General features: G+C 45.4%; 3 protein-coding genes across 6 annotated transcripts; 1 reads left to right on the forward strand and 2 right to left on the reverse strand.

Moving 5' to 3' along the window:
• Positions 1-306: 306 nt before the first annotated feature.
• LOC111656724 (RNA-binding protein NOB1-like) lies at positions 307-4,058 on the reverse strand. Of its 2 annotated transcripts, none has more exons than XM_023408544.2 (9): positions 3,978-4,058; positions 3,416-3,548; positions 3,030-3,163; positions 2,844-2,915; positions 2,635-2,763; positions 1,918-2,043; positions 1,515-1,748; positions 1,183-1,280; positions 307-595 (listed from the first exon to the last, which is right to left on the reverse strand). In XM_023408544.2, exons 1-9 carry the CDS (start codon positions 4,044-4,046, stop codon positions 322-324), a joined length of 1,269 nt encoding a protein of 422 aa, XP_023264312.2. In that variant the 5' UTR covers positions 4,047-4,058; the 3' UTR covers positions 307-321. The 2 variants fall into 2 exon arrangements, with proteins under 2 accessions (XP_023264312.2, XP_087030711.1); XM_087174585.1 differs by having other exon boundaries at positions 2,838-2,915.
• A 768-nt stretch (positions 4,059-4,826) lies between these two features.
• LOC111656722 (GATOR2 complex protein WDR59) lies at positions 4,827-17,692 on the forward strand. 3 transcript variants are annotated; one of them, XM_023408541.2, is made up of 27 exons: positions 4,827-4,903; positions 5,766-5,815; positions 6,065-6,200; positions 6,348-6,433; positions 6,860-6,940; positions 7,044-7,081; positions 7,207-7,295; positions 7,412-7,528; positions 7,738-7,815; positions 8,209-8,365; positions 8,502-8,581; positions 8,703-8,832; positions 9,147-9,268; positions 9,641-9,805; positions 9,903-9,998; positions 10,432-10,536; positions 10,664-10,785; positions 10,930-11,083; positions 12,257-12,313; positions 13,929-14,062; positions 14,789-14,870; positions 15,054-15,166; positions 15,385-15,535; positions 15,626-15,707; positions 15,813-15,933; positions 16,043-16,185; positions 16,496-17,692. In XM_023408541.2, the coding sequence occupies exons 1-27, from the start codon at positions 4,850-4,852 to the stop codon at positions 16,729-16,731; spliced, it is 2,979 nt and encodes a 992-aa protein (XP_023264309.1). In that variant the 5' UTR covers positions 4,827-4,849; the 3' UTR covers positions 16,732-17,692. The 3 variants fall into 3 exon arrangements, with proteins under 3 accessions (XP_023264309.1, XP_087030712.1, XP_023264310.1); XM_087174586.1 differs by having other exon boundaries at positions 12,260-12,313; XM_023408542.2 differs by lacking the exon at positions 12,257-12,313.
• On the reverse strand, positions 17,683-23,286 carry LOC111656723 (WD repeat-containing protein 88). The gene is made up of 11 exons (XM_087174587.1): positions 22,527-23,286; positions 21,662-21,802; positions 21,190-21,278; positions 20,414-20,477; positions 19,770-19,908; positions 19,558-19,687; positions 19,282-19,466; positions 19,125-19,207; positions 18,982-19,050; positions 18,383-18,481; positions 17,683-18,278 (listed from the first exon to the last, which is right to left on the reverse strand). The coding sequence occupies exons 1-11, from the start codon at positions 22,638-22,640 to the stop codon at positions 18,153-18,155; spliced, it is 1,239 nt and encodes a 412-aa protein (XP_087030713.1). The 5' UTR covers positions 22,641-23,286; the 3' UTR covers positions 17,683-18,152.
• Between the last annotated feature and the right edge of the window lie 570 nt (positions 23,287-23,856).

The following is a 23,856-nucleotide window of genomic DNA, read 5'->3' on the forward strand; positions in this document are numbered from 1 at the left end:
AGCAGGTGAGAGCAGGTGAGAGCAGGTGAGAGCAGGTGAGAGCAGGAGATTTGATAACAGGAGTCTTGAGACAGCTACAGAAGAATTCAATGAACCTGGAGAAGCAAAGTGGAATCAGTGTGAACCGTGTAGAACGTATCGTCAGGACTAAGAGCTCACGTCCAGGAGTCAGGACGTCCCACTGCTGCTTCATGTTCATTAAAGACACAGTTCCCCTCCATCCTGTTGGATGTGCTGCAGGTCTCAGGTCTGTGTGTCAGTGCATCTAAAACCTGGAGGGATCAGCTCTGATGACATCATCACCACAGGAGGTCACTGTGTTCAGACTGTCCCCAAGAAGAAGAGGGGGGGGCCCTGATGACCAATAACAATAAACCTGCCTCTCCTCGATTCCTTTATGCAGGTGTGTGTGTGTGTGTGTGTGTGTGTGTGTGTGTGTGTGTGTCTCACCCTCAGTCCTCTCGGGTTCAGCACTTTGGGGTTTTTGGAGAAGTGCATCTTCATGCTGCCGTCCTCACTGACCGTCACCGCCAGCTTCTTCAGAGTCTTGTTTCCACAGTGAGGACAGAACACTTTGTTCATGTTGCTGGTCGTCCTGGCAACGGAGTTAAACATGTTCAGAGTCAAACACTGAGCAACGAGCCTGAGGACGGACGGACAGACAGACAGACGGACAGACGGACAGACAGACAGACAGACGGACAGACAGACGGACGGACGGACGGACAGACAGACAGACAGACGGACAGACAGACAGACGGACAGACAGACAGACGGACAGACAGACGGACAGACAGACAGACGGACGGACGGACGGACAGACAGGTATCTGAACTGCTCTCCTGAGGATGAACCTTGAGATCTGAATGTCTGTCCTGTCAGTTCTGTGACTGTGAGGGACGGTACGAAACCCGGGGCTACGTTTTTAAAGACGTTATCGGTTCTGCTCTCGGCACTGGAGAAAGTTAGAAAATGGAATCACCAGCTCAGACCTTCGTCTCTGATGCGTTTTCACTGTTACACATGAGAAAGTAAAACCAGTTTAATTCTGTTTAATTAGTTTTTTTGTCTCTTACAAAATGCCAAAAAGAACCGATGAGAGAAGCGTTAAAGCCCCGGATCGATGGAAGTAGTAGCAACGTTAAAGTGTGAACGACGCCCATCCCCAGTGACGGCACTCACTTGAAGCAGGCGTGACACCTCAGGATGTAGTTCCTCGCCTGTTTGATCAGCATCCCGTTCACAGACAGAACATGGAGGCCGATCTGAATCAGAACGTTCTGGGAGGAAGAGAGAACACAGCGGAAATCGTTTCTCCGCTTCTTTGTCTTCTATCACACTGAACTGAACATATTTGGTTTTGGACATGTCAAGACGTCATGGTGGATTCTGGGAAACATTTCTAACTTTCAGACTGAAAACATTCTGACATATATTAAAAAATATAAATAAACAATATAAAGTTACGAAGAGCTCGGACTGAAGCTCCAGGTGACAGTCGGTCCCGTTGTTACCTGCATGGCGAAGTCGGTGGTCAGACATCCCACTCTGACATCAGCAGGAGCCGTCCAATCAGCAGAAGCCATCTTCATCTGTTTGATGTTACTGGGAGTGATCCAACCTCCTCCGTCCTCCTCATCCTCCTCTTCCTCTTCAGGCTCGTTCTCTTTGTCCTCGTCGTCTGATTGGTCCTCTGTCTGTGCTGATGTGTCCGGCCTGCTGTCTGACACCGAGACACCGTCTACTTCCTGAAAACAAACAAACATCATCACAACAGCCAATCAACAACAGCAACAGTTAGGACCCGCTGCTGTCGGCCAATCAACGGCTCCGTTTCCCTGCTCGTGTTGTCATTAAATATCAGCTGATCATCAGTAGCAGCAGGTCACATGATCAGCCTGAGTCCTGGGAACTCACCAGTAGCTCCAGCAGACTGTGGTCGATGGTCGGCACCGGTTCCCTCCAGAACTGGAAGCTGTTGAACTCGTCGGTGTCGACCGTCACAGTCTGTTTCTGTTTGTTGTTTAAAACCTCCTCTGGATCCTGCAGGAGCAACGACAACAGACACTGAGCCTCCTGCTGGTGCCTCCTGCAGGCTGCAGGGATTATCATAACGATCATAAATTATTATAACTGTATTATAACCACATATTAAAGCGTCAGACAGAATAAAAGATGATGAATTAGGTTTTACTGAGGGGGAAGTCGACCAATCATTTATATCCCTCACACTGATCTCACTCAGCTTCACAAGTTATTGATCATCCTGATGTTTCCGAAGGTATTTTTATTTTATTTTGAAAATACTTCTAAAGTAAACACCCCAACAACTCTCTGACATCAGTTTCTCCACGGTGAGGATCTTTTCTGTGTTTAAAGACATTTTTACAGCTTTATTTTTTATTCATATCGTCTTGTAAAGCACTTGTGTTGAAAGGTGCTAAATCAATAAAGGTTATCATCAAATTATTGTAAACTGGATATTATAGCATCTCTGGGTGAAGTGGAAAGCCTCCCAGAATGCACCAGTGCAACATTCCTACAGTTCCTCTGTGGTTCTCTCTTCCTAAAACCATTTAATTGATTCAAATAAAACTCTTTAGTCTCCGCTGGTTCACGGTCGATCGGACTCACCAGCAGCTGCAGCAGGTCGTCGTCCAGCGTCAGCAGCGGCTCTCTCCAGAACTGGAAGGTGTTGAACTGTTCAGCGTCCGTCTGGTGTGAAGTCTCCGTCTGTCTGCTGCTCGGACCGTCAACAGGTTTCTGCAGAGAGCTCATCAGTTAGATTAACTTCCTCACTGCAGAGCTAACAGGTCTGGACACGTCTAACTACTTACTTTTACCTTGGAGGGGAAGTGAAATCCTGCGACGTTGACAGGCGTCTCTGGGTGGCGCTGTGTGCCCTGAATATTAACCTGACAGAGAATAAGTGGAGTCACTCTGCTGGATGCACACAGTCGACAAGCTGCATCACACAATCCTAAAACACCATGTTTAGCCTAGCTTAGCACAAAGGGGGAAACTGCTACCTTGACCTCCGGGTCTCTCCTCAGGTGTTGGGAGCCGACCTGCTCCAGCTCCAGCTGGTAGGTCAGAGCCAGGACTTTGATGTCTGTGGCCGAGAGACTCGGGTAGTCTCCGGTCTTCTTGGAGAACTCCGTCACTGAACAGAGACGAAAAACAAACTGTGACTCATGTTGAGCTTTTCACACAAGATGCAGGAACAGGTGTAGACACAGGTAAACAGGTGAGTTTATCACTTCTGGTTACTTAGAAATCTTATCAAAGATAAATATAAACAGAATGAAAAGGAATAAGATTTGTTGAAAAATATTGAACCACAACCTCAATGACGTGTTCAGGTTTAATTTAGCTCAGGTTTAGTTCTGGTTTAGCTCAGGTTTAGTTTAGTTACCATGTCTGACGTGTTCTGGATGTGGGTCTTTAAAGTGGAGCTGGTAGGGCAGGAAGGCCAGACTCCTCCTGGTGGGTTTGTCTCTGATCTCGTTCACCACTTCTTTCAGAGTGTAAATGTTCCTGCCGATTTCCTGCAACACAAACAGCAGAAGGACGTTAAGATCAGAGAACTGGCGCTCAGCCTCACGGAGCCTGAGGTCAGTGTTGGACAAACACACACAATCATGTCATGTGTTAATGTGAACTGCTCCTTTAGTTAGTGGTAAACCTGTTCACAGCTGATGACGTCATGAACTCAACGACATCACTGTAAAGTGGATGTGGTTATAAAATAAACTATATGTCGACTCCCTCTGAATAAACCGGTATTTAAACCTCCAGTTAATCTCAGTGTGTTGTTAGACATCAGCTCCATGTTTCTGAGGGCCCCCTCCCCCCCAGCCTCCCTCTCCACAGCCTCCCTGACCCGCTGCACTGACGGCTACAGATCAGCTGATCACCTGACAGGTGAGTTTCATCTACAACGACTCAGTTTGAGGTCGAAGCGGGAACAGTCTCACCTGCAGAGGAGCTTTCTTTAAAAACGCTCCTGCGTCTGCCACAACATGCTCCACCAGGGTCGGTGCCATCTTGGATCTATGACCAACGACTGGGCCGACCAATCAGAAGAGACGACACAGTCACGTGACAGATGGAAGCCCTGAACGCATCATTTGTGCTGGAAATTTTAATCACTTTACCAACTCCGTACTTTACAACAATTTAAAGTTGATTTTTTTTTTTTAGATTAACACCATATATATATATATATATATATATATATATATATATATTTATTTATTTTTATTGAAATATATCTAACATTTATTTTGTATTTGTTCTCATGTTTGTTGTTTTTGTTAACTTTGATATTGACATTTTACATGATGTGTTTTACATCATGTACATTTTTTACATCGTCTCGCTGTATTCTCTGTTACATCGAGATGCCAGGAAAAGAACAGACATGATCATATTTTCTCATGGTAATTTTGAATCTCATAATTGTGAGGGTTTTTTTTTTTACTAATAAGTTAGTTGTTTATCTCAAAATTTGACCTTTTTCTTCTACCGGAGGAAGTTTAAAAAGTAGTCAAAACTTATGAGACATGAGGTCAAAAACATTAGATAAATTGTCATGAATATTTTTTGATTATGACTAACTTTTCTTCTTTATGTATTTTTGGCTTCCACACCACAGCAAGTCGAGGATTGCGGTATTTTCAGAGACGTTATAATGGAGGAGCTATAATCGCCCACAAAATTATTATTTCATATTAAGAGAAAAACATCTCATTCATCTGGTTTCCCGTTTTTCCCACAGCCCCTGAACGTAACTTCAGGTTTCATTGTGATCACGTGATGTTTTGTTGACGGTAGAAGACGGAGGAAGATGGCGGCTCGCTGGAGCAGTGAGAATGTGGTGGTGGAGTTTCGAGATGCCCAGGTATTTCTGTCTGAAAGCTCCGGTGTGAATAACGGGACCGACACCTGTGTTCAGGTGTACAGGTGGAGCACAGTGTAAGAGCGGGAAAAAGTCCCGTTAAACACCGTAAAACACAAAACTACGACCCACAGTCCAAGTTTAAACTGACACTTTGTTCTCGATCAGTTTATCGACTTTAATTGAATAATTGATTCAGTTATTTATGGAGGTTTCAACATGTTCCGGTCACAGCTTCGTCCCGAAAGAAAGAGCGGGAACCATGTAATAAAACAGGGAATAAATGAATATATACAGAGCTAATTCAATCTGAAAGTATAAATTAATCACTGCATTTGAAAATAAATCAACTAATTACTCAGATTCATTGTGGAAGTAATTTATCTTGGGCTGCAACTAATAATTGTTTTCATTATCTTTTGATCTGTGGAATATTTCTACATTAATTCATTAATTGTCTGATCTGAAAAAGGTTGAAACATTTTCTGAACTCACAGCATCAAAACCACAGAGATTTCCAGCAAATATTCACATTTCAGGTTGAACCAGTGAATGTTTTTACAAACACTCATCAGTGGATTATCTGAGGGGCATCTGGTTGTTGTTGCAGCTTCTCCCATATTAGTTGATTAGTTGATTTGTAGAAAATGAAACACAAACTTATGTTGAGTAATAGTAATAGTAAAAGTCAATTTTAAATTAGCATGTTTGCATAATATTTGTATATGTACAAAAATGTTTGCAAAATAAAGTTTTCAGCAAATGGAGAATAAATCGTGTGTTTGTTGTTGTTTTATTTCAGCTGTTTGTCTTTAAGGAAAGAAAGTCGTAGATCACCTGTCACCTTCTTCTTCTGTGTTTTCAGGCCACCGCCATGTCCGTGGACTGCCTGGGCTCCCACGCTGTGCTGTCTGGGTGAGTTCAGGCACCTGAATGCACCACAGTTCTTCCTGTGTGTTTACACCTGCGTGGTGACTGATCATCATTCAGACTAACAGCGACCTGAGCAGCACAGACAGACTCAGTCAGAGAGCAGCTGGTGAACATTAAACTATGACATCATGAAATAAGGAGTGACGTCGACCTGGTGGAAACACAATGAAAGAAATCCTGTCAGTGAACACATCGTCACATAAACGGCTTCTTCTTCTTCCTGTGTCTCAGGCGGCGTTTCCTGTACATGGTGAACCTGGAGGCCCCGTCCGAACCTCCCCGGAAGATTGGTCGACAGAGTAAGTGGGACGTGGGGACGGTCCAGTGGAACCCCCACAAATCCGAGTCCCACGTCTTCGCTGCCTCCGTGAGTTCTGCTCTACACAGAAATGTTCATGATCCCACGTAAAGAAAATCTGATGTGAGAACAACTGACATTTATCTGTGTGTGTGTGTGTGTGTGTGTGTGTGTGTGTGTGTGTGTGTGTGTGTGTGTGTGTGTGTGTGTGTTCAGAGTAACCAACGTGTGGATCTGTACTCGTGGAGGGAGGGCTGTGGAGAAGTTCACACCTCCCTGCAGGGACACACACGGGTCATCAGGTAACAATAGACTTAAATCAAACACACCTGGATACTGTGATGTGTTCGCTGACCCACTGTGACGTGTTCACTGACCCACTGTGGTGTGTTCACTGACTCTCTGTGGTGTGTTCACTGACCCACTGTGATTTGTTCACTGACCCACCGTGGTGTGTTCACTGACTCTGTGATATGTTCACTGACCCACCGTGCTGTGTTCACTGACTCTCTGTGATGTGTTCACTGACTCACTGTGATATGTTCACTGACCCACCGTGGTGTCTTCACTGACTCTCTGTGATGTGTTCACTGACCCACCGTGATGTGTTCACTGACTCACTAGGATATGTTCACTGACCCACCGTGGTGTGTTCACTGACTCTCTGTGATGTGTTCACTGACTCACTATGATGTGTTCACTGACCTGTGGTGTGTTGCTGTCCCCAGTGATCTGGACTGGTCCTGGTTTGAACCGGAGTTCCTGGTCACCAGCTCAGTCGACACCTACATCTACATCTGGGACACCAGGTCAGATCATAAGCATGAAACCATCAAATGTGTAGTGTGGTGAGGAGAGGTAACACACCTGAGCTCACCTGTGAACACTGTCTGCATGTCTCTGACTCCACAGAGACACTCGTAAACCCACGGTGGCTCTGTCTGCGGTCGGTGAGTGTTTGTTTATTGTTGTCATGAGGTGATGTGTTTAGAGAAGGGATTTTTTTAAACCCTTCAGTTGGTGTGTTCAAGGACACTTCATAATTGTATATTTAAGACAGGACTTGTGTGTGCAGCCGGGGCATCTCAGGTGAAGTGGAACAGGAAGAACCAGTACCTGCTCGCATCCAGTCACGATGGAGATGTTCGGATCTGGGATAAAAGAGTGAGTCTGATGTCTGGTCAACAGACTGATGTGTGTGTGAGTGTGTGTGTGTGAGTGAGTGAATGTGTGTGTGTGAGTGAGAGATAATGTGTGTTTGTATCATTTCCTCTGAGCAGAAGCCGAACACGGCGGCGGAGTACGTGGCGGCTCATCTGTCAAAGATCCACGGCCTCGACTGGCATCCGGACAACGAGTTCATCTTCGCCACGTCGAGTCAGGACAACTCAGTGAGGGTGAGACTCAGACACGACACTGTCAGGTCATCAGAGATGTTTCAATCAGAGACAAAGACTCACATCTAGTTCTGGAACAAACACCACAGACAGAAATCTTTACACACGCTTTTAATTAATTAATTGACATGACTTGAATTAAATGTTTCATAGAATAAACATCCAGCTCTGACAGTTTTACTGTTTCCTCTGTGTTTGTGCGTGTTTAGTTTTGGGATTTCCGACAACCCAGAAAGTACCTGAACATCCTGTCCTGTCAGGTGCCGGTGTGGAAGGCCAGGTACACGGTGAGTATCAACACCTGAGTTCATACTGAAAACTCCCCGGAGGGAGGGTTAACGTCAGAGCAGCAGAAACAGAGAAGAAGAAGTGTGTACAGATACAGATTCTACATACAGAACGGGTCTGATGATCCAGATCAGAGTGGCAGAGTTCTGATCACTGAAGGGATTTCAGGGTTTAAATTGGTCGACATACAATAATAATAATAACAATTACTTTTGTTTTTCTTTTATAATAATGACGTTATTTATATAGCACATAAATACACTAACATATCCAAATAAAATAATAAATCAGCCAGTAAAACTCCCTGATTACCTGTCAGGTAACGTGTGTGTGTGTGTGTGTGTGTGTGTGTGTGTGTGTGTGTGTGTGTGTGTGTGTGTGTGTGTTCTCAGCCGTTCTCTAATGGTCTGGTCACAGTGATGGTTCCTCAGCTGAGGAGAGAGAACAGTCTGTTACTGTGGAGCACGCTTGACCTCAACAGTCCCGTCCACGCCTTCGTCGGACACGACGACGTGGTGCTCGAGTTCCGCTGGAGGCCACAGAAGGAAGGTGACCAATCACACCTCAGCCCCCAGTCTTTGTGCTAAGCTAGGCTAACAGTTGCTTCCTGCTTTGGTATTAATCTGTTCTAGTTGTACAGTTTTGTTGTTGTTGTTGTTTATTGTTGTTTTTGTTGACGCTACAGGCTCTAAGGATTACCAGCTGGTCACATGGTCCAGAGATCAGACTCTGAGGATCTGGAGAGTGGATCCTCAGCTGCAGAAGGTCAGAGTTCATCGTCAGAGAGACGAGTTCAGACACAGCTGTTCTCCTCATCTGTTTATTCTGACGTGTTGTTGTTGTTGTTGTTGTTGTTGTTGTTGTTGTTGTTGTGGTGGTGGTGCAGCTGTGTGTCAGTGACGTGGGGGAGGACCTGATGGAGAGGATGTCTCTGACTGTGGAGTCAGAGAAGTCTTTGTCCTCTCAGGAGCCGGAGAGTCAACACAGCGTCGGTCCTGCTTCAGACAACCTGCAGGGTGAGACGAGACATTCAGGTTCACGTTCATCAAACTTATATTAATTAACCCACGAGACCCAGGATCAATCAATGAGCCTGATTGGCCTCCAGTCAAACACACACACACCAGACGACACAAGATCCATGAGTCAAACTAACTAATGTTCAATCTGTCGATGAGTTCAGCACAGAGCTGAAAACTGAAAAAACCTCTCCTCCATCTTTTTCCTCCTTCTCGTCTCTGACCTGTTGTCCTCCTCATCCTCCTCTTCCTCTTCCTCCTCGTCCTCTTCCTCCTCGTCCTCCTCTTCGTCCTCTTCGTCCTCCTCTCAGACCAGGACGGCTCTCTGGTCTCTGGAGGTCGTCAGGACTCGGCGGTGTGTTCAGGTCTCCCTCAGACGCTGCAGCAGGAGTTCTCTCTGGTCAACCTGCAGATCAGAAACGTCAACGTGGAGGTGAGACTCACCTTTACAGGCTGCCTGGGACTCAGCATTAACACACCTTCATCATCATCATCATCAGGGGGCGGAGCAACATGAAAACATTCATCACTGACTCAGCGAATATAAATCACTTCTCTTATTTAAGAGATTTAAATAAATCTTACAGCTGTCATTATCTTGATCCCACTCACAGGAAAACCCTTTCAAAATAAAAGTTACCTTCTCTTGTTTCTGCTGCAGTAGAAAATGAAACCACTGAAGAAGAAGGTGATTTCATTAAATTGTGACAGACGATCTGTTAATTCAGGAGAACTGGAGCAGAAAGATTGAACCTTTTGTTTGATTGATTGATTGATTGATTGATTGATTGATTGTTTTGTGCAGATGGACGCGGTGAACCGCAGCTGTGTGGTGTCGGCTCACTTCGGCAGCCATCAGGTTCATCTGGTGGTGAAGTTTCCCGCCCAGTATCCCAACAACGCCGCGCCAACCTTCCAGTTCGTCTCGCCGACCACCATCCCCTCCGCCATGAAGATCAAGATCCAGAAGGTACAGACTCTCCTGAACGCACCTCAGCAGGCCGACAGGTACGACAAGCTGTGAGGATGATGAGTTGAGACGGCGTCTTTTCTTCTTCTCTGCTCAGATCCTGACGGACACGTCTCTTCAGAAGGTGAAGAGGAACCAGAACTGTCTGGAGCCGTGTGTCCGACAGCTGGTCTCCTGTCTGGAGTCTGACATGGTGAGGACACACGCACGCACGCACGCACGCACGCACGCACGCACGCACGCACGCACGCACGCACACACACACACACGACATGATGCATTCACTGACCCCTAACCCCCAGGTCTGGACTGAACCTTCTGGCACGTCAGTGGTTTTAAAACTGAAATTCATAAAAATAAATAAATAAATTACATCATCATGACTAAAGATAAAGAACTGTGATATTAAACATCTGTTTGTCTGACAAAAAGTCAAAGCTACAAGCAGCATGTGGTACATGTTAACGACGAATCATCCAATCACAGAGCTTCAAACGTGCGTCTCTAACAGCAGGTGGAGACTGCAGCTTAACTTAGTGCCCGCCCACTGTGGGCAGGTACATGAGAGTCTGACTGTGAATCAACAGATTGGTCCTAACTCTCTGTCTCCTGGTGTCCTCTGTCAGACTCAGGAGGACGGTCCGGCCTCTGGTCCCTTCGTCCTCTCTAACCCCGTCACTCCGGCCCTGCAGGCGTTTCCTCGAGTCACCAACACGTACGGCTCCTACCAGGTAACACAGACACTCTCATAACAAGACACCTGAAGATGACACTATTAATTAATATGAAAAATAACAGATAATGTAAGATACTAATGTTCCTCATCAGCAGAATATTTCTCCGTTTTCTGTTTTGCAGGATGCCAACATCCCGTTCCCTCGGACCTCCGGCGCTCGTTTTTGTGGCACTGGCTGTCTTGTTTACTTCACCCGACCAATCACCATGCACCGCTCTGCCCCGCCCACTGAACCCACTCCCAGGTAAACAAAACAAACAAACAAAAACACACTCCAGAGAGTTCAACGAGGCTGGAGTGTCGTCGTTTTGTTCCATGCTCTTGGGATCAGTTAATAAACAGTCTGTGGCCTGTTCCTTTAAGGCGTGTGTGATGTGTGTGCGCTCAGGTCTCTGTCAGCTCTGTCGGCCTATCACAGTGGAGTGTTGACGCCCATGAAGATGCGTTCAGAGTCTCAGAACACTCTGAGGCTGTACAGCGGCAGCCCCACCCGCTCCGACAAGGACACCGTCTCCATCTCGTCCTTCTACTATAAAGAACGGGTGAGACACACACACACACACACACACACACACACACACACACACACACACACACACACACACACACACACTTGTTTGTTGTGTAAATGTTGTTTGTTGTTGTTGTTGGTTTGCACAGATTAACCCCGTCTCTATGGAAGTTCGTTAAAGACAAAACGACTGAGTGAGAACAAAACAAATATGATCACTAATCAATCAGCAGGTGAAGTTTATTGAACCAGTCAGGACAGGGTGATAGGAATCTTACTCATTATTGTTTTTTATATTGGTTAGTCAATATATCAGTTTGTCAATTAATTGACTAATTTGTTCAGTCTATTAAAATAGTTTGTTCCCAAACACCAAGTTAGCTCATTATTTTTCAGTAATCCTGAACAGTATCTCCTCCACGGTCAGACTGGGAAAGAAATTCAGTCTTGGACCAATCCACTGGGACCGGCAGCACTAATGACACTGATGGAGCAGGTAAAGACCAGGATCTGAGCCAGTAGTCCTCAGTCCAGTCCACCTGAGCTCTGGTCTCATCTCTGTCTGTGTCTGAGGCCTTTTTACATGAAAACATGGTTTCTTCTTCTTCTGGAAGGTCACTGTCACCTGAACGCTGCGTACTGCGCTGTGACATCACACCTGCGTGAACGGTTTAACAGGAGGGACTCACATGCACTAACATGCACACACTACTAAAACACAGACCAGAGAAACTCAGATTACATCACACATAGAGGGGGCGTGGCTTCGCCCAGAACAGAGTCAGTCAGAAAAACTTTTGAACTGAAAATCTGGATTTAGTGATTCAACATTTTCAGACATCGAGTCACGGATCTATTAAACTTGTTTTGTTCTCACTCTGTACGTTTGTAAATTAACTTCCATACAGAAAGAGCGATGAGGCGTTGAGGTGAACAGACTCAACCACCATGTGAAGCTCTGTGTATTTTACATTCCACATTCCCAGTAAATACACTGAGCGGACGGGTAGTTCAGTGGGGCTGGGAATGTGGAGCGCTGCCTGACTCCTGCTGGTGTTTCAGAGCAAACGTCTCCGTTTCTGTCTCTCTGATGGGCTTTTGTTTATTTTTACTTTTTTTTTTCTCTATGTTGTTTTTCTCCGGCCAATCACCTGTCCCCCATGCTGCTGTGGGCCACTCCTCCTTCTCACTCTCCTCCAATCAGAAGCTCCCAATCTCTGCCTCCCGCCGCTGGTCTGTCCAAACACTCCATGACTGGCCGGTACTGAGCCCCTATCCCTCCATCAAACCTCCCATCATCCCTCTCTCGTCTCATCCTTCCCTCCGCCGCTCCTCCTCCTTTAGGTTTCCTCTTTTCACAGCGTTGGGATTCTAACATGTTTTTTTCCTGTCACTCATTGGCTGACGTCGCTCCGACTAACAGACTGAGACAAAGTGAACTTGAATTATGTGTTAATCTGAGTCTAACTGTAGAGATCACATCTCTTCACATGGGAGTCAGGTGTTTTTAAAAGTACACACTCTAGTAAAGCTCCATTTTTACCAAAACCAAATCCTGCAAGGTTTGGATGGTGGGTCCAGGTGGGCGGGGCTTGGTGACTGCTTTGTTGTGACATCACAAAGTTCCAGAAGTCCTGACGGCTGGTTTTAAGGCTCAGTTTCTGAATACAGGCTGTGTGCATTTCTCTGTGGACTGAGGCTTTGATACTTTCACAGTATTAATATAGAAGCTAGAGCTGATCTATAATCACACTACACATGGACACAGACCTTTACACTGGAGGAGCTTCAAAGAAAAACTTCCTGTAGCATCTCAGTCAATTTAAACCTTAAATTCCCTGAAAGTCAGACAAACGTTCCATGAACATCAACATCTTCTAGTGCTCATATACAGTGAGACTCCAGTGACTAGCATTGTTACTGTTAGCTTAGCAACCACCAGCCATGACTGTTGATAGAAGGAAGAAACTGAAGCAACAGTTTCTGGTGCGGCTGCACAACATGCAAAAAAGATCATATTGAGATTATTTTGTCAGATATTGTGATCAGTCAGTAGCAGCTTCAGTGTTTTTTCATTTTCACTCAAATCTAATATATATATATATACAGAAACTATATATATATATATATATATTGCCCTCTGCCATATTGAGATTTCGATTATATTTCCATTCATGGTGCAGCTCTAGTTCCTGTCAGTTTGCTGCCTCAGAACACAAACCTGACGTGGCTCCTGACTCCCGTGTCTCCTCATGTTCACTAACCTTTAACATCTGCAGGTGAGTGTCTCTGACCGTCAGAGCACAAGTGGCTTCGAACTTGTTTTAATTTAATTTGGAGGTAATTTGCTCAGGCCACATATTAGTTTGTTAATAAACTGGAAACTAACCACGTGTTCACACTGCGAGCTCAGAGACAACCTGACTCTGTTGAACCATCCACAGTCAGGACAGGACGCTCTTCTTCTTCGCTGCCTCATTAGGAGTTGTGGGTGGAGAGCTGCAGTTTGACTTCAGATAAACAGCTGCTCCATCACCAGAGACTTTGTTCCTGCTTCCCAGAGGAGGAACCTGATGATCTATGGGACCCTCTGACCTTCAGTTTGATCTCTGATTCATCAGGGAGATCTTTCCTCCATGAACTGTAAATTCTCCTCAAAGATTCCAGATGTTGTGATAGCAGTAACAGTTCATACCTGCTCACAGCATCAGTCCGGCCTCCTCACCCTCCGTCAGCGTCTCGCAGTGTGAACAGTCTCTCTCAGTAATTTGTCATCCAGACCACTTTTAATCAGGTGGTGCTCTGTCTCCTCTGGACCTGCTGTCTCCCTCCTCCTCCTCCTCCTCCTCCTGTCTGTCCCTCTGTCCGTCCATCAGAAATCCCGCCGGTTCAAGACGAAGCGAGAGGGGACGGACTACGGCAACCGTCCCATCAAACTGGCTGGGAAGGTGATCATCCAGGAGATCTCCTGTCTGCTGCCCGTCCACAAGGCTCTGGGAGAGAGCTACATGTGAGAGACCAGACTGACACACACCTGAGATACACCTGAGATTAGAGCTGCAACCATCAGCCGATCAATCGACAGATCATTCATTGGCTATTATTGATAATGGATTAATTGTTTGTCATGGTTATTCCTTCTCAAATGTTTTATACTTGCTCAGAAACACCTCGACAGAACTTCCTCAGATTTGACACAAACGTTCACTAGGACTCAAGGATGAACTGATTAGATTTTGGTGGCTAAAGGTCAAAGGTCAGTGTGACCTCACAATACAATCAGGGATGTGACCTGAAGCCCGAGGTGATTGTAGTTACATGTGACATTGACCTGATTGAGCTACATGAAGACGTCACCTCGAGCTGAGAGAAACGATAACCAGACATTTGATCAACCAAACGATTCGATTAATTGAGAAAATACTCTGCAGATTAATTGATAATGACAGTAATGATTAGCTGCAGCTCGAGCTGATATTCCTCAGTCTCAAAGTTGAACAGATCCAGGTCAGGTGACCAGTGACCTCAGGACTGTGTTGTAAGTGTTGATAAGTGGTGTTGTGGACCGCCTCCTCTGTTAGTGATGGTCGCTCCAGTTTGACGTAGACGGCGTCCGTCATTCCGGTCATCAGTCCTCAGACGAGCGTCCTGGTCCTCGGGTCATGTGACTCACTCTGGTCACATGTTGAATATTTTAGTTGTTAATGTTGAACAGCTGATGTTTTCTTTTGCTCAGTCTGAATGTGAACGACATCCAGGAAACGTGTCAGAAGAACGCAGCAGCGGCGCTCGCAGTCGGACGCAGGGACGTGGCGAAGGTGAAGATTTTATCTGTTTGTCTTTTCAGCTCTTTTCTTTCCAGTGTCCAAATATGAAGACAATTTAACAAGAAACTGTCTCTGATCTGATCCAATCAAAGCTCCCAGCTCTTCCTTCTGTCACTGTGTGTGTGTGTGTGTGTGTGTGTGTGTGTGTGTGTGTGTGTGTGTCTGTGTGTGTAGGTGTGGGCTTTGGCATCTGCAGCAACGAATCAGGACCTGAGTCCAGATTCAGACCCGGACACAGAGACTCCCTGGGCCAGACACCCGTTTGGACGCCACCTGCTGGAGACGCTGTGAGTTTGTTTGTTACATCCAATCACAGCGAGCCGTCAGTGATCCTCTGAGATCACGAGAGTATGAGACTTTGTGTTGATGATGAAACTGTGACTTGAAGTTGCTGGTCTGCTGTAAGATATAAAATGAGACTGAGGGTTTCAGACTCTTAGAGTGTGTGTGTGTGTGTGTGTGTGTGTGTGTGTGTGTGTGTGTGTGTGTGTGTGTGTGTCTTCAGTTTGGATCACTACAGTCAGATGAGTGACGTTCAGACTCTGGCCATGCTGTGCAGTGTGTTCAGAGCTCAGGCTCCGCCTCCAGACTCTTACTCTCTGTATGGGCACCACCCCTCCCGCTCCTCCATGTTCCCCTCGCACCACTCACGATATGTAAGTCTGATTGATCTGTGAATTAGGTTGTTGTTGTCACAAACAGCTGATCATAGCGACAGGAAGTGATGTAACGTGTGTGTGTTTCAGCCCAGCTACACCTCCAGCTCCGTCACCTCAGGCTCCTGCTCCAGCACGTCTGACTCCATCACTACGACCACCTGGAACGCAGGTGAGTCTCCACAGCGCAACACACAGGCCGCCTGCTGCCGTTCAGCTGTGTACGACCAGGATGTTTAGATTCTTCTCCATACGAACGTTTAGTTTTTATTTCCAGGCCGAGACTCGGAGCACGCCAACCCCTGGGGTGAATCTTCTCCTGACGACTATCGTTATGGAAACCAGGGTTACACAGATCCCCGGGAGCGAGAACGAGAGCAGCACGACATGAACAAGAGGTGACGAAGCTCCGCCTCCTGCTCTTTAAAGAGGGCGGTGGTAGAACTGGTGTGACCTGGTGTGTGTCTCACTCACAGAGCTGTGATGTCATTTCCTGTTCCTCTGCAGACTGCTGGACCCCGCCAACACGCTGCAGTTCGATGACTTTAAGAAGTGTTACGGTGAGATCTTGTACCGCTGGGGTCTGAGGGAGAAGAAAGCCGACGTGCTGAAGTTCGCCTCCTGTCCTCCGGAACCTCACAAAGGCATCGGTGCGTTTCTGAACCGTCTGCTGACATTTGAAGTCAGGACGCTCCGCCCACGTGCTAGGACCGATATCGACCTCTGATTGGCTCCTGAGCTTCAGCATTATCACAGATGTTTAATGTTTCATTATGCAAGAGAACGACTCAAGTAACTGTCCTCACAATAAGTTAAAACTTTGAAAATGTGACACATGAAACTGATTTTACTCGTAGCCACTAACAAACTGATTGTTATTCTGATGGACAGGAGTGTCTCTGACCTTCATACAGATGTTGGCCTCTGGCTGATGTGACCCCTCCTCTGTTTCCTCTGCAGAGTTCGGTGTGTACTGCTGTCACTGTCGCAGTCAGGCCCGTGGGACTCAGTGCGCCGTCTGTAAACGCCTCACCTTCCAGTGCGCCATCTGTCACGTGGCCGTACGTGGTTCCTCCAACTTCTGCCTGAGCTGCGGCCACGGGGGACACACCAGTCACATGATGGACTGGTTCCGGCGGCAGGACGAGTGTCCGGCCGGCTGCGGCTGCCATTGTCTGCTGCAGAGCACCTTCTGACATCACAGGGACCAGAGCGCTTCCTGTCAGAGGAGGAGCTGAACGCACAGGTCTGAGGGTCTGAGGCTGATCGGAGCCTGAGGCAGAGACACAGACGGGACCTGAAGATGGCGGCAGCAGTCTGTCCCACGCCGCCTCCTGAGTGAGACGTCTCAGCAGCTGCTGGACAGACATGAAACCTGCTGTGGACGTTCATGTTCCCAGAGGACGGTTCTTCATGTTGCTTTTCCTCACGTCGTTATGAAGGAAACAGACAGGTGTCACACAGAGAAAAAAAGCTTTGTGCACAAATGAATACATTTTCTCTAAAATGAATCATTGAGGGGTTTAATTAACAGACCAGAATTAATTACATCAAACAGATTTTAAATTAGACGTCAAAGACAACAACATGGTTTAACAGGTCAAATATAAACTTTATCTGTGAAACGTTTTTATTCTCGTGGCTCATTTACATCAGATTCTCCAGAGTCGGTTTATTTCGCTGCTTCAGTCACAGCTTGAGCAGAAACTCATCTCCTGATTGGACGAGACAAACAATTCATTTAATAACCACAGAACACAATGGAGTTCATTCAGTCTTCACCAGAGAACCAAACAAACTCTGGTGCTCCTCCATAACTGACCTGGGTAGGAACAACATGTCACTTCAGTTCCTGCTGCTGCAGAAAATGAAACATTTCTGATGTGAATGAGCCACTGACTCATGTTTGTGTCTCCATCATGTCGACCAACAAAACCCAAACTCTCAGGCCGAACAGGTGATTTATGCCCTGATGATAATACAGTGATATGATGAGATGTTTACTGTCCTCTGCAGCCGTTGTTCATCTTCGGCCTCATGTGACTCACGTGATCACAGGACTGGTTTTCAACACGTTAATGTAACTGAGCAGAGAACTGTGCTCACAGCTGTACTGTATGTACAAATAATAAGAATAATAAAACAAGTACGTTTGAATTCTGTCATTTATTCAGAAACTTTATCTTACCTAAAACCAGCTGTTAGTGACCTCACTTCCTTCCTCCAGCGCCACCATCAGGACAAACTTCTGTTACTTCACGACAGGTGAGACTTTTAATTATTTATAATGATTTTGAATTATCTACATTTACATTGACAAGCAGCATCGTTTACATATGAGTCTGTGAACTTGTATTTAGGATGAAAATAGCGGCTGATTCTTTTTCTGTTGATTAACTTATTGATTAATGGACCGATGGTGATGGATCAGCTGTGAGCTTCTTGTATCTGGAGGAGTCGTGTTTGTTTCTATAGAAACAGGAAACTCCAGCATCGTGTTGCTTGTAATGAACACAGCAGCCTGTAGCCTCATCATGCTCCCCACACCCAGCCTGAGTGTCTGTGGGCACAACGCTGAGTCCCTACCAGCTGCTGCTCTGACCTCCTGGACAGGAAGTCACATGAGAGGTGGAGGCTGTGGTCGATATCTGGACGGTGATCTGAGTCGACAGAAGACGCACTGAGTCAGCAGCTCTGAGGTCTGAAGTCTGGATACTGGGAACGGCTTTCCACACTCCTCACACTGCACACACACACAGAGCTGCTGGGTAAAGAAACTTTAACAACTGAGATGAACTCATTCAGACATGATAACTGATGATGTCACCAGGATCCATGACCTCTGACCTTGAGGATGTGAATCCCTGATCCTTCAGTCCTCCTCTTCTCCATGACCTCTGGGATCTCCTCCATGTTCTCGATGTCCCACAACCTGACGGTCCCGTCCTGCAGAGACAAAGTCAAAGTCAGAGTCAAACAGCCGCAGAACGCTTCATTCCTTCAGTAGGTTTTCAACATACGAGGAATCTTTTCAGACTGTTGGAGAGGTCAGGTCTTCAACTCAAACATCTGCTTCAAATATCAGCAGTTTTTCTTGGTTTTCCCTTGTTTAAAGATAAAGAACAGTGGATCTGATTTGGGGGCTCTTGTCCCCACAGGAAGTCCCTCCCGATCAACAGAGTTCAAATTTGACCTCTGTCTGCAGGGTCCTGAGAACAGATGCACAGACCTGAAGGTCAGAGTAAAGGAGAACAAATGACTGAATGATGAGGAAGTCTGTAGGTGAAGGACTGACTCAGGGTCGGACGTCCTACCTCCATTAAAAGAATCATGGATTCATGGAAGTTGAGTTCAAGTGAACAAACAGAAACTTCTGTTAACTGTGAATCTGACCTGAGCTCTGGCACCGCGGGGGTTAAAATCACTGCAGGTAATGAAGACGATACCTTAGAGGCAGAGGCGACCAACTTCCTGTCTGCGCTGACTGACACGTCTGTCACCCAATCACTGTGGCCCTGTGACACAAGCATCAGTATTGAACATGTGACACATGAACACATGACCTGTGCAGCTCAGTGAGTTTCACTACCTTCAAGATGAGCGACAGGCAGAGGGAGGACATATCCCAGAATGCAACAGTCCTGTCGTAGGAGCCAGACACCAGCAGGTTCGCTGAGGAAACACGACAGAAAGTGTTTGATGAGACAGAGGTGACGTGCTGCCGCTGCCTTGCTCAGAGGTCTCACCGTCAGCAGAGAAGCTGCAGCAGCTCACGCTGCCTTCATGACCTCTCTGCAGCGACGTCCCGCCGTGAGATCGAAACCCCCCCGCCTGAAGGTCCCACAGCTTCAATGTCTTATCCCATGATGCTGTGCAGAGGAATTGCCCGTTGTTGGTGAAGCAGCAGTCGGAGATGACGTTGCCATGGTTACTGAGAGAGAAGCAGGAAACAACAAGTCAGGGAGACTATCCAGGAAAGTAAGAAGCTGAAGCAGATTGGACAGAGCGTCTCTGTGTCTCACCTGTCGATGGACACGGTGGTCTTCTGGACCAGCAGGTCCCACAGTCTGATGCTGCGGTCCGCAGACACCGTGGCCACTCTCTGGCTCTGAGGGTCGAACCTGCAGCGTGTGATGGTGGAGCGGTGATGATCTGGAGGAGAAAACAACGCACCTGCATTAACACTAACACATGAATATTAATGACAGTGCGGAGGCGTGTGGCGCCGTCGTACCGCTCACGTGGTGCAGCGTCTGTCCGCTCGCTGCGTCACTGATGTAAATGCTGTTCTGAGGATCAGCTGCACAAACAACCAGGCGGCCGTCAGGCGAGACGCTGCAGGAGGTCAGCAGACCGCCCAGCCGCCACTTCCACTGTGAGACGAGGATCGATGGAAAGGTTTACCTCCAGGAACACTTCAGCAGCTGCACATTTATCAATGAATCTATTGATTTGTTTTCAGTGAATGGATGAGTCGTGAGTCAGAAAACAGAAGATCAATGACAATCAATCAATTATCCAAATTATAGCAGATGAATTTTCTGTGAGTGGATCAGCTGTTTCAGATCCACAATCATTTAAAAAGAATTAGATTTCGTACCAGAATGATTCTAACGTCTCGGCTCTTCAACACAACGACTCTTTTTCTTTCCTTCTATTTCCAATAAAACTCTTTCATCTTGAATGTGTTTATATTTGTTTGTGAAATAAATGTAAATAAAAGATAAACAACAGACCAGACAGAATAAAATGAATGTACGTTCACATACACGAACAGGCTTCTCTCCTGACAGGAATAATTCTAGTCTCGGACCTGGGGACCAGGAGGTTGCCGGTTTGAACCCCAGAGCTCCTGAACAACAGCAGCAGAAGACTCACCACAGTCTGTCCCGTCTCCAGGTCCCAGGCCACCATCTTCTTATCCCAGGACACTGTGATCATCCTGCCGAGGACAGAGTCCATCAACACTGAGACATATGATTCTCTCAGAGACAAACAGACCTTCAGTTATTCTTTAAACTTTAAAAGACTCAATTTACTTTTCTTGTCGTCCATCACTCTGACGTCTCAACTACTTAAACATCTGTTTCCCTTCACTGTATATTTTGTGTTGTTTATGCTGTTTTCTCTCTTTCTCATCTTGTACAATGTCTTAACATTTACCATGAGCCCTCCACGTGTCTCTGACTTCACCTGCACATTCTCTCCTTTAAAACTATAAACAATGTGTTTGTAATTTTATGTGTGTGAAGAAAAAATGTATTTCAGTGATTTACATGTGAGTTTATGTCTTTTATTTTATGTCAGCATTGACTTTAAATTTGCACAAATGTTCCCAGTGTCTCTTTCCACTGTTCTGAGTTGAGCTGAGTGTGAAGATGTGAAACCTCGTCTCTTTAACCCTCCGACCTTCTCTCCACCCTCAGAACTTCTCATTTAGCTTCAGCGCTACTGAATCACAATATGATATAAAGATGATATGAAGCACAACGTGGACAACCACACCTCCATGTAGAAGTAAACACCATAAACACTGACGGACAGTATGAGAACAGTATTGATAACTGACAGGTGTTTCCTTTGCTGTACAATAATAATGTGAATGAACAGACCCCTGATCTCTACTGAAGGAGTGTGTTTCACCTGAGACTCACCTGTTGCTGTTCGGGACTAAAGCACACTCAGTGATGGTTTTCCCATGAACTCCCTCAAACATCCTCAGAGGTCTGCAGGTGTCCACATCCTGCACAGGTCAAAGGTCAACAGGGCATCAACAGCTGGCTAGTTAACGAGTATTAACCAGTCAACAGTTAACATCTGCCAACCTACATCCACAAGGAAAAGACAAATACAAAAAACTGCTGAAGTGACAGAGATGTTGTTCAGTCCACGATGAAGGTGACGTGACATTTTGTGATGTTGACACACTGAACACACACTCCTCTGTGTATCCTCAGGATCGATCAGTCTGATCAGATTCACAAAGTTCAGTGTTACATCTCTCCAGTTCTCAACACACAGTATATACGTATATGTGTAATATATAACTGTGGTTGTACTGGGCAGCTTCAGGTGTGACTGGGTGGAGTCTAAATACAGGTGGCGTCAGTAGCAGTAGTGGTTTACCCAGAGGATGGCGGTGCGGTCTGAGGAGCAGCTGAGGAGGCGGCGGTCGCTGAAGCAGAGTCGAGCTGCGGTGACGCTGTCACTGTGAGCTCGTAACACCTTCACCGGAACCTGCAGGTACATGAACACATCACAGCACACCTGCATGACAAACTGCACGTTAACGCACTTTCCCATTCAAGACAGTGTGTCCAAACGTTTCACAGGTGCTGCATGTTTGTTAATAATTAACAATCGATTTCAAAACCATGTTTGAAGTCGTTTATAAAATGTCTCCTTCAGTGTGTTCATCAGAGAGAAGACAGGTTTAGATTTACAGTCAAATGTCCTGAACACAACAGACGTGTTTCACTGACCTAACCTCATTTAAAAGACCTATTATTAGATTTTTAAAACTCATTTAGTATCGGACTATATATAAAAGATTTATAATATACTGTATCTGTAAAAAAAAGTTTTGATTAATCACTTAAAAAATTATACAAATATTTAAACAACAGGAAGCTGCTCCAGCTGTTATTACCTGTTTCAAAACTTCACAACATTTACCACCCACCTCATCAGAAAATACAGAATTACACTGACATTTAGAGGTGCCTCACATTTTGTAGAAAATATAATGAAAAACTGGCACTTCTGTCACATAATAATAGTTTTTTTACAACCAAAAAGTCAATATATATATATATATATATATATATATATGTTTATATATTAAAGTCCATTAAATTGCTAAAAACAAACATTTCACAGGCCGGTTTTACGGCTCTTCATTTTCCTTTCCTGTCAGTAAACGCACCACCATCTTGCTAGCTAACTACTTGCCACCGTCGACCGTCAAGATACCGGTTACCGTTGGTTTTACCTGGGACTGTCGGTCCCACTCTCCCGCTCCTCCCTCCTCTTCCTCCTCCTCCTCCTCCTCCTCTCCTCCTCCTGCAGCCTCCTCCACTGACAGTGGGTCAATGTTTGTCGACATTTCACAAACTGTCTGTAAAAACTTTGTGTTAGCTAAAAGAGATCCGAGTTCTCCGCCGCGCAGCAGTTACCATAGCAACAGTCCCTCTGCAACTGCCGGACGGCGCCTTCAGGAGCTGTGGGACTTAAGAAAATTTGACGTGTAGAAAATAAATCGTAAAAAAACGATCAAATGACTGCCAGCAGCGGCTGCCAAACAAAAACAGTAAAATTGTTATTTTACAAATTTCTCCTAATTTATTATGATCAAACTCCTTTAATAAAGTGAATCCACTCGTATTTCTGCAGAGAAAAACTGTTATTTTACAAATTTTTCCTAAATAATTATGATCAAACACCATCATTAAAGTGATGCCACTAAAGGTTCTTCAGAGAAACATTTTCCTAATAATAAAATTAAGTGTCAATCAATGAAATATTAACACATGCTTAATATTGTAAATTAAACCTTTTGTTTTGGAAGACAAAGTAAAAAATACTGTGTAAAAAAAACTGAAGAAATGCAAATTAAACTGTTAAGTCTCTGTATGTAGTCTTTCAACTAAAGTGGGGTTGGAAACTTAATTACAAATAACATATGCACCACTATTGACTTTATAACACTTTTATTTAATATATTCAGATGTAAATTTACAATATCAAACAATTATTCACAAATAGTTCTTCAGAGCCCCGGGATGATCTGAAGAACTAAAACTGGCATTTCTCCATTGGTCTATCTGCCTGTTAAGGTTCCTGTAATGAGGAGCTGATGATGTCACCTCTGAAAGAGGGGGGCTGTGGAGCTGAGGGGGGGGGGTCTGTTGTTTTTAGCTTGTATCTTCTAATTCAGTTTGATCTTGTTTTCCACAGTATTCTCCTTATAGTTCTGACAACATATGTGGACAAACATTATACTGTGTTTTATGTCAGAATCCAACTATACAGTGTATTAATAAGTCAAATCACAACATCCCACAAAGATCAATGAATCTTTACCAGAAGTGACGGATGAAGAAAAATCCACCTTCAAACTGCCAGTAATCAGCTGGATCCTTGGATCATCTGGGGGGGAAAGAAATAACAGCCTAAAGATGTTGTTTAATACTTTTATCATATATTATTATTATCATCCCCATATAAGATGTTTTACCCTCCTCTTCCCCTTTTAAAAATGTGCCGCAGTAACACGTTTACTCAGAGTACATCACCTTTCATCACCAGCAGTGAGGGACCGT

This window comes from Seriola lalandi, unplaced genomic scaffold (genome assembly GCF_002814215.2).
Source record: "Seriola lalandi dorsalis isolate HSWRI2012SDOR001 ecotype SW California unplaced genomic scaffold, Sedor1 jcf7180002054366, whole genome shotgun sequence".
NCBI classification, from domain to species: Eukaryota; Metazoa; Chordata; class Actinopteri; order Carangiformes; family Carangidae; genus Seriola; species Seriola lalandi.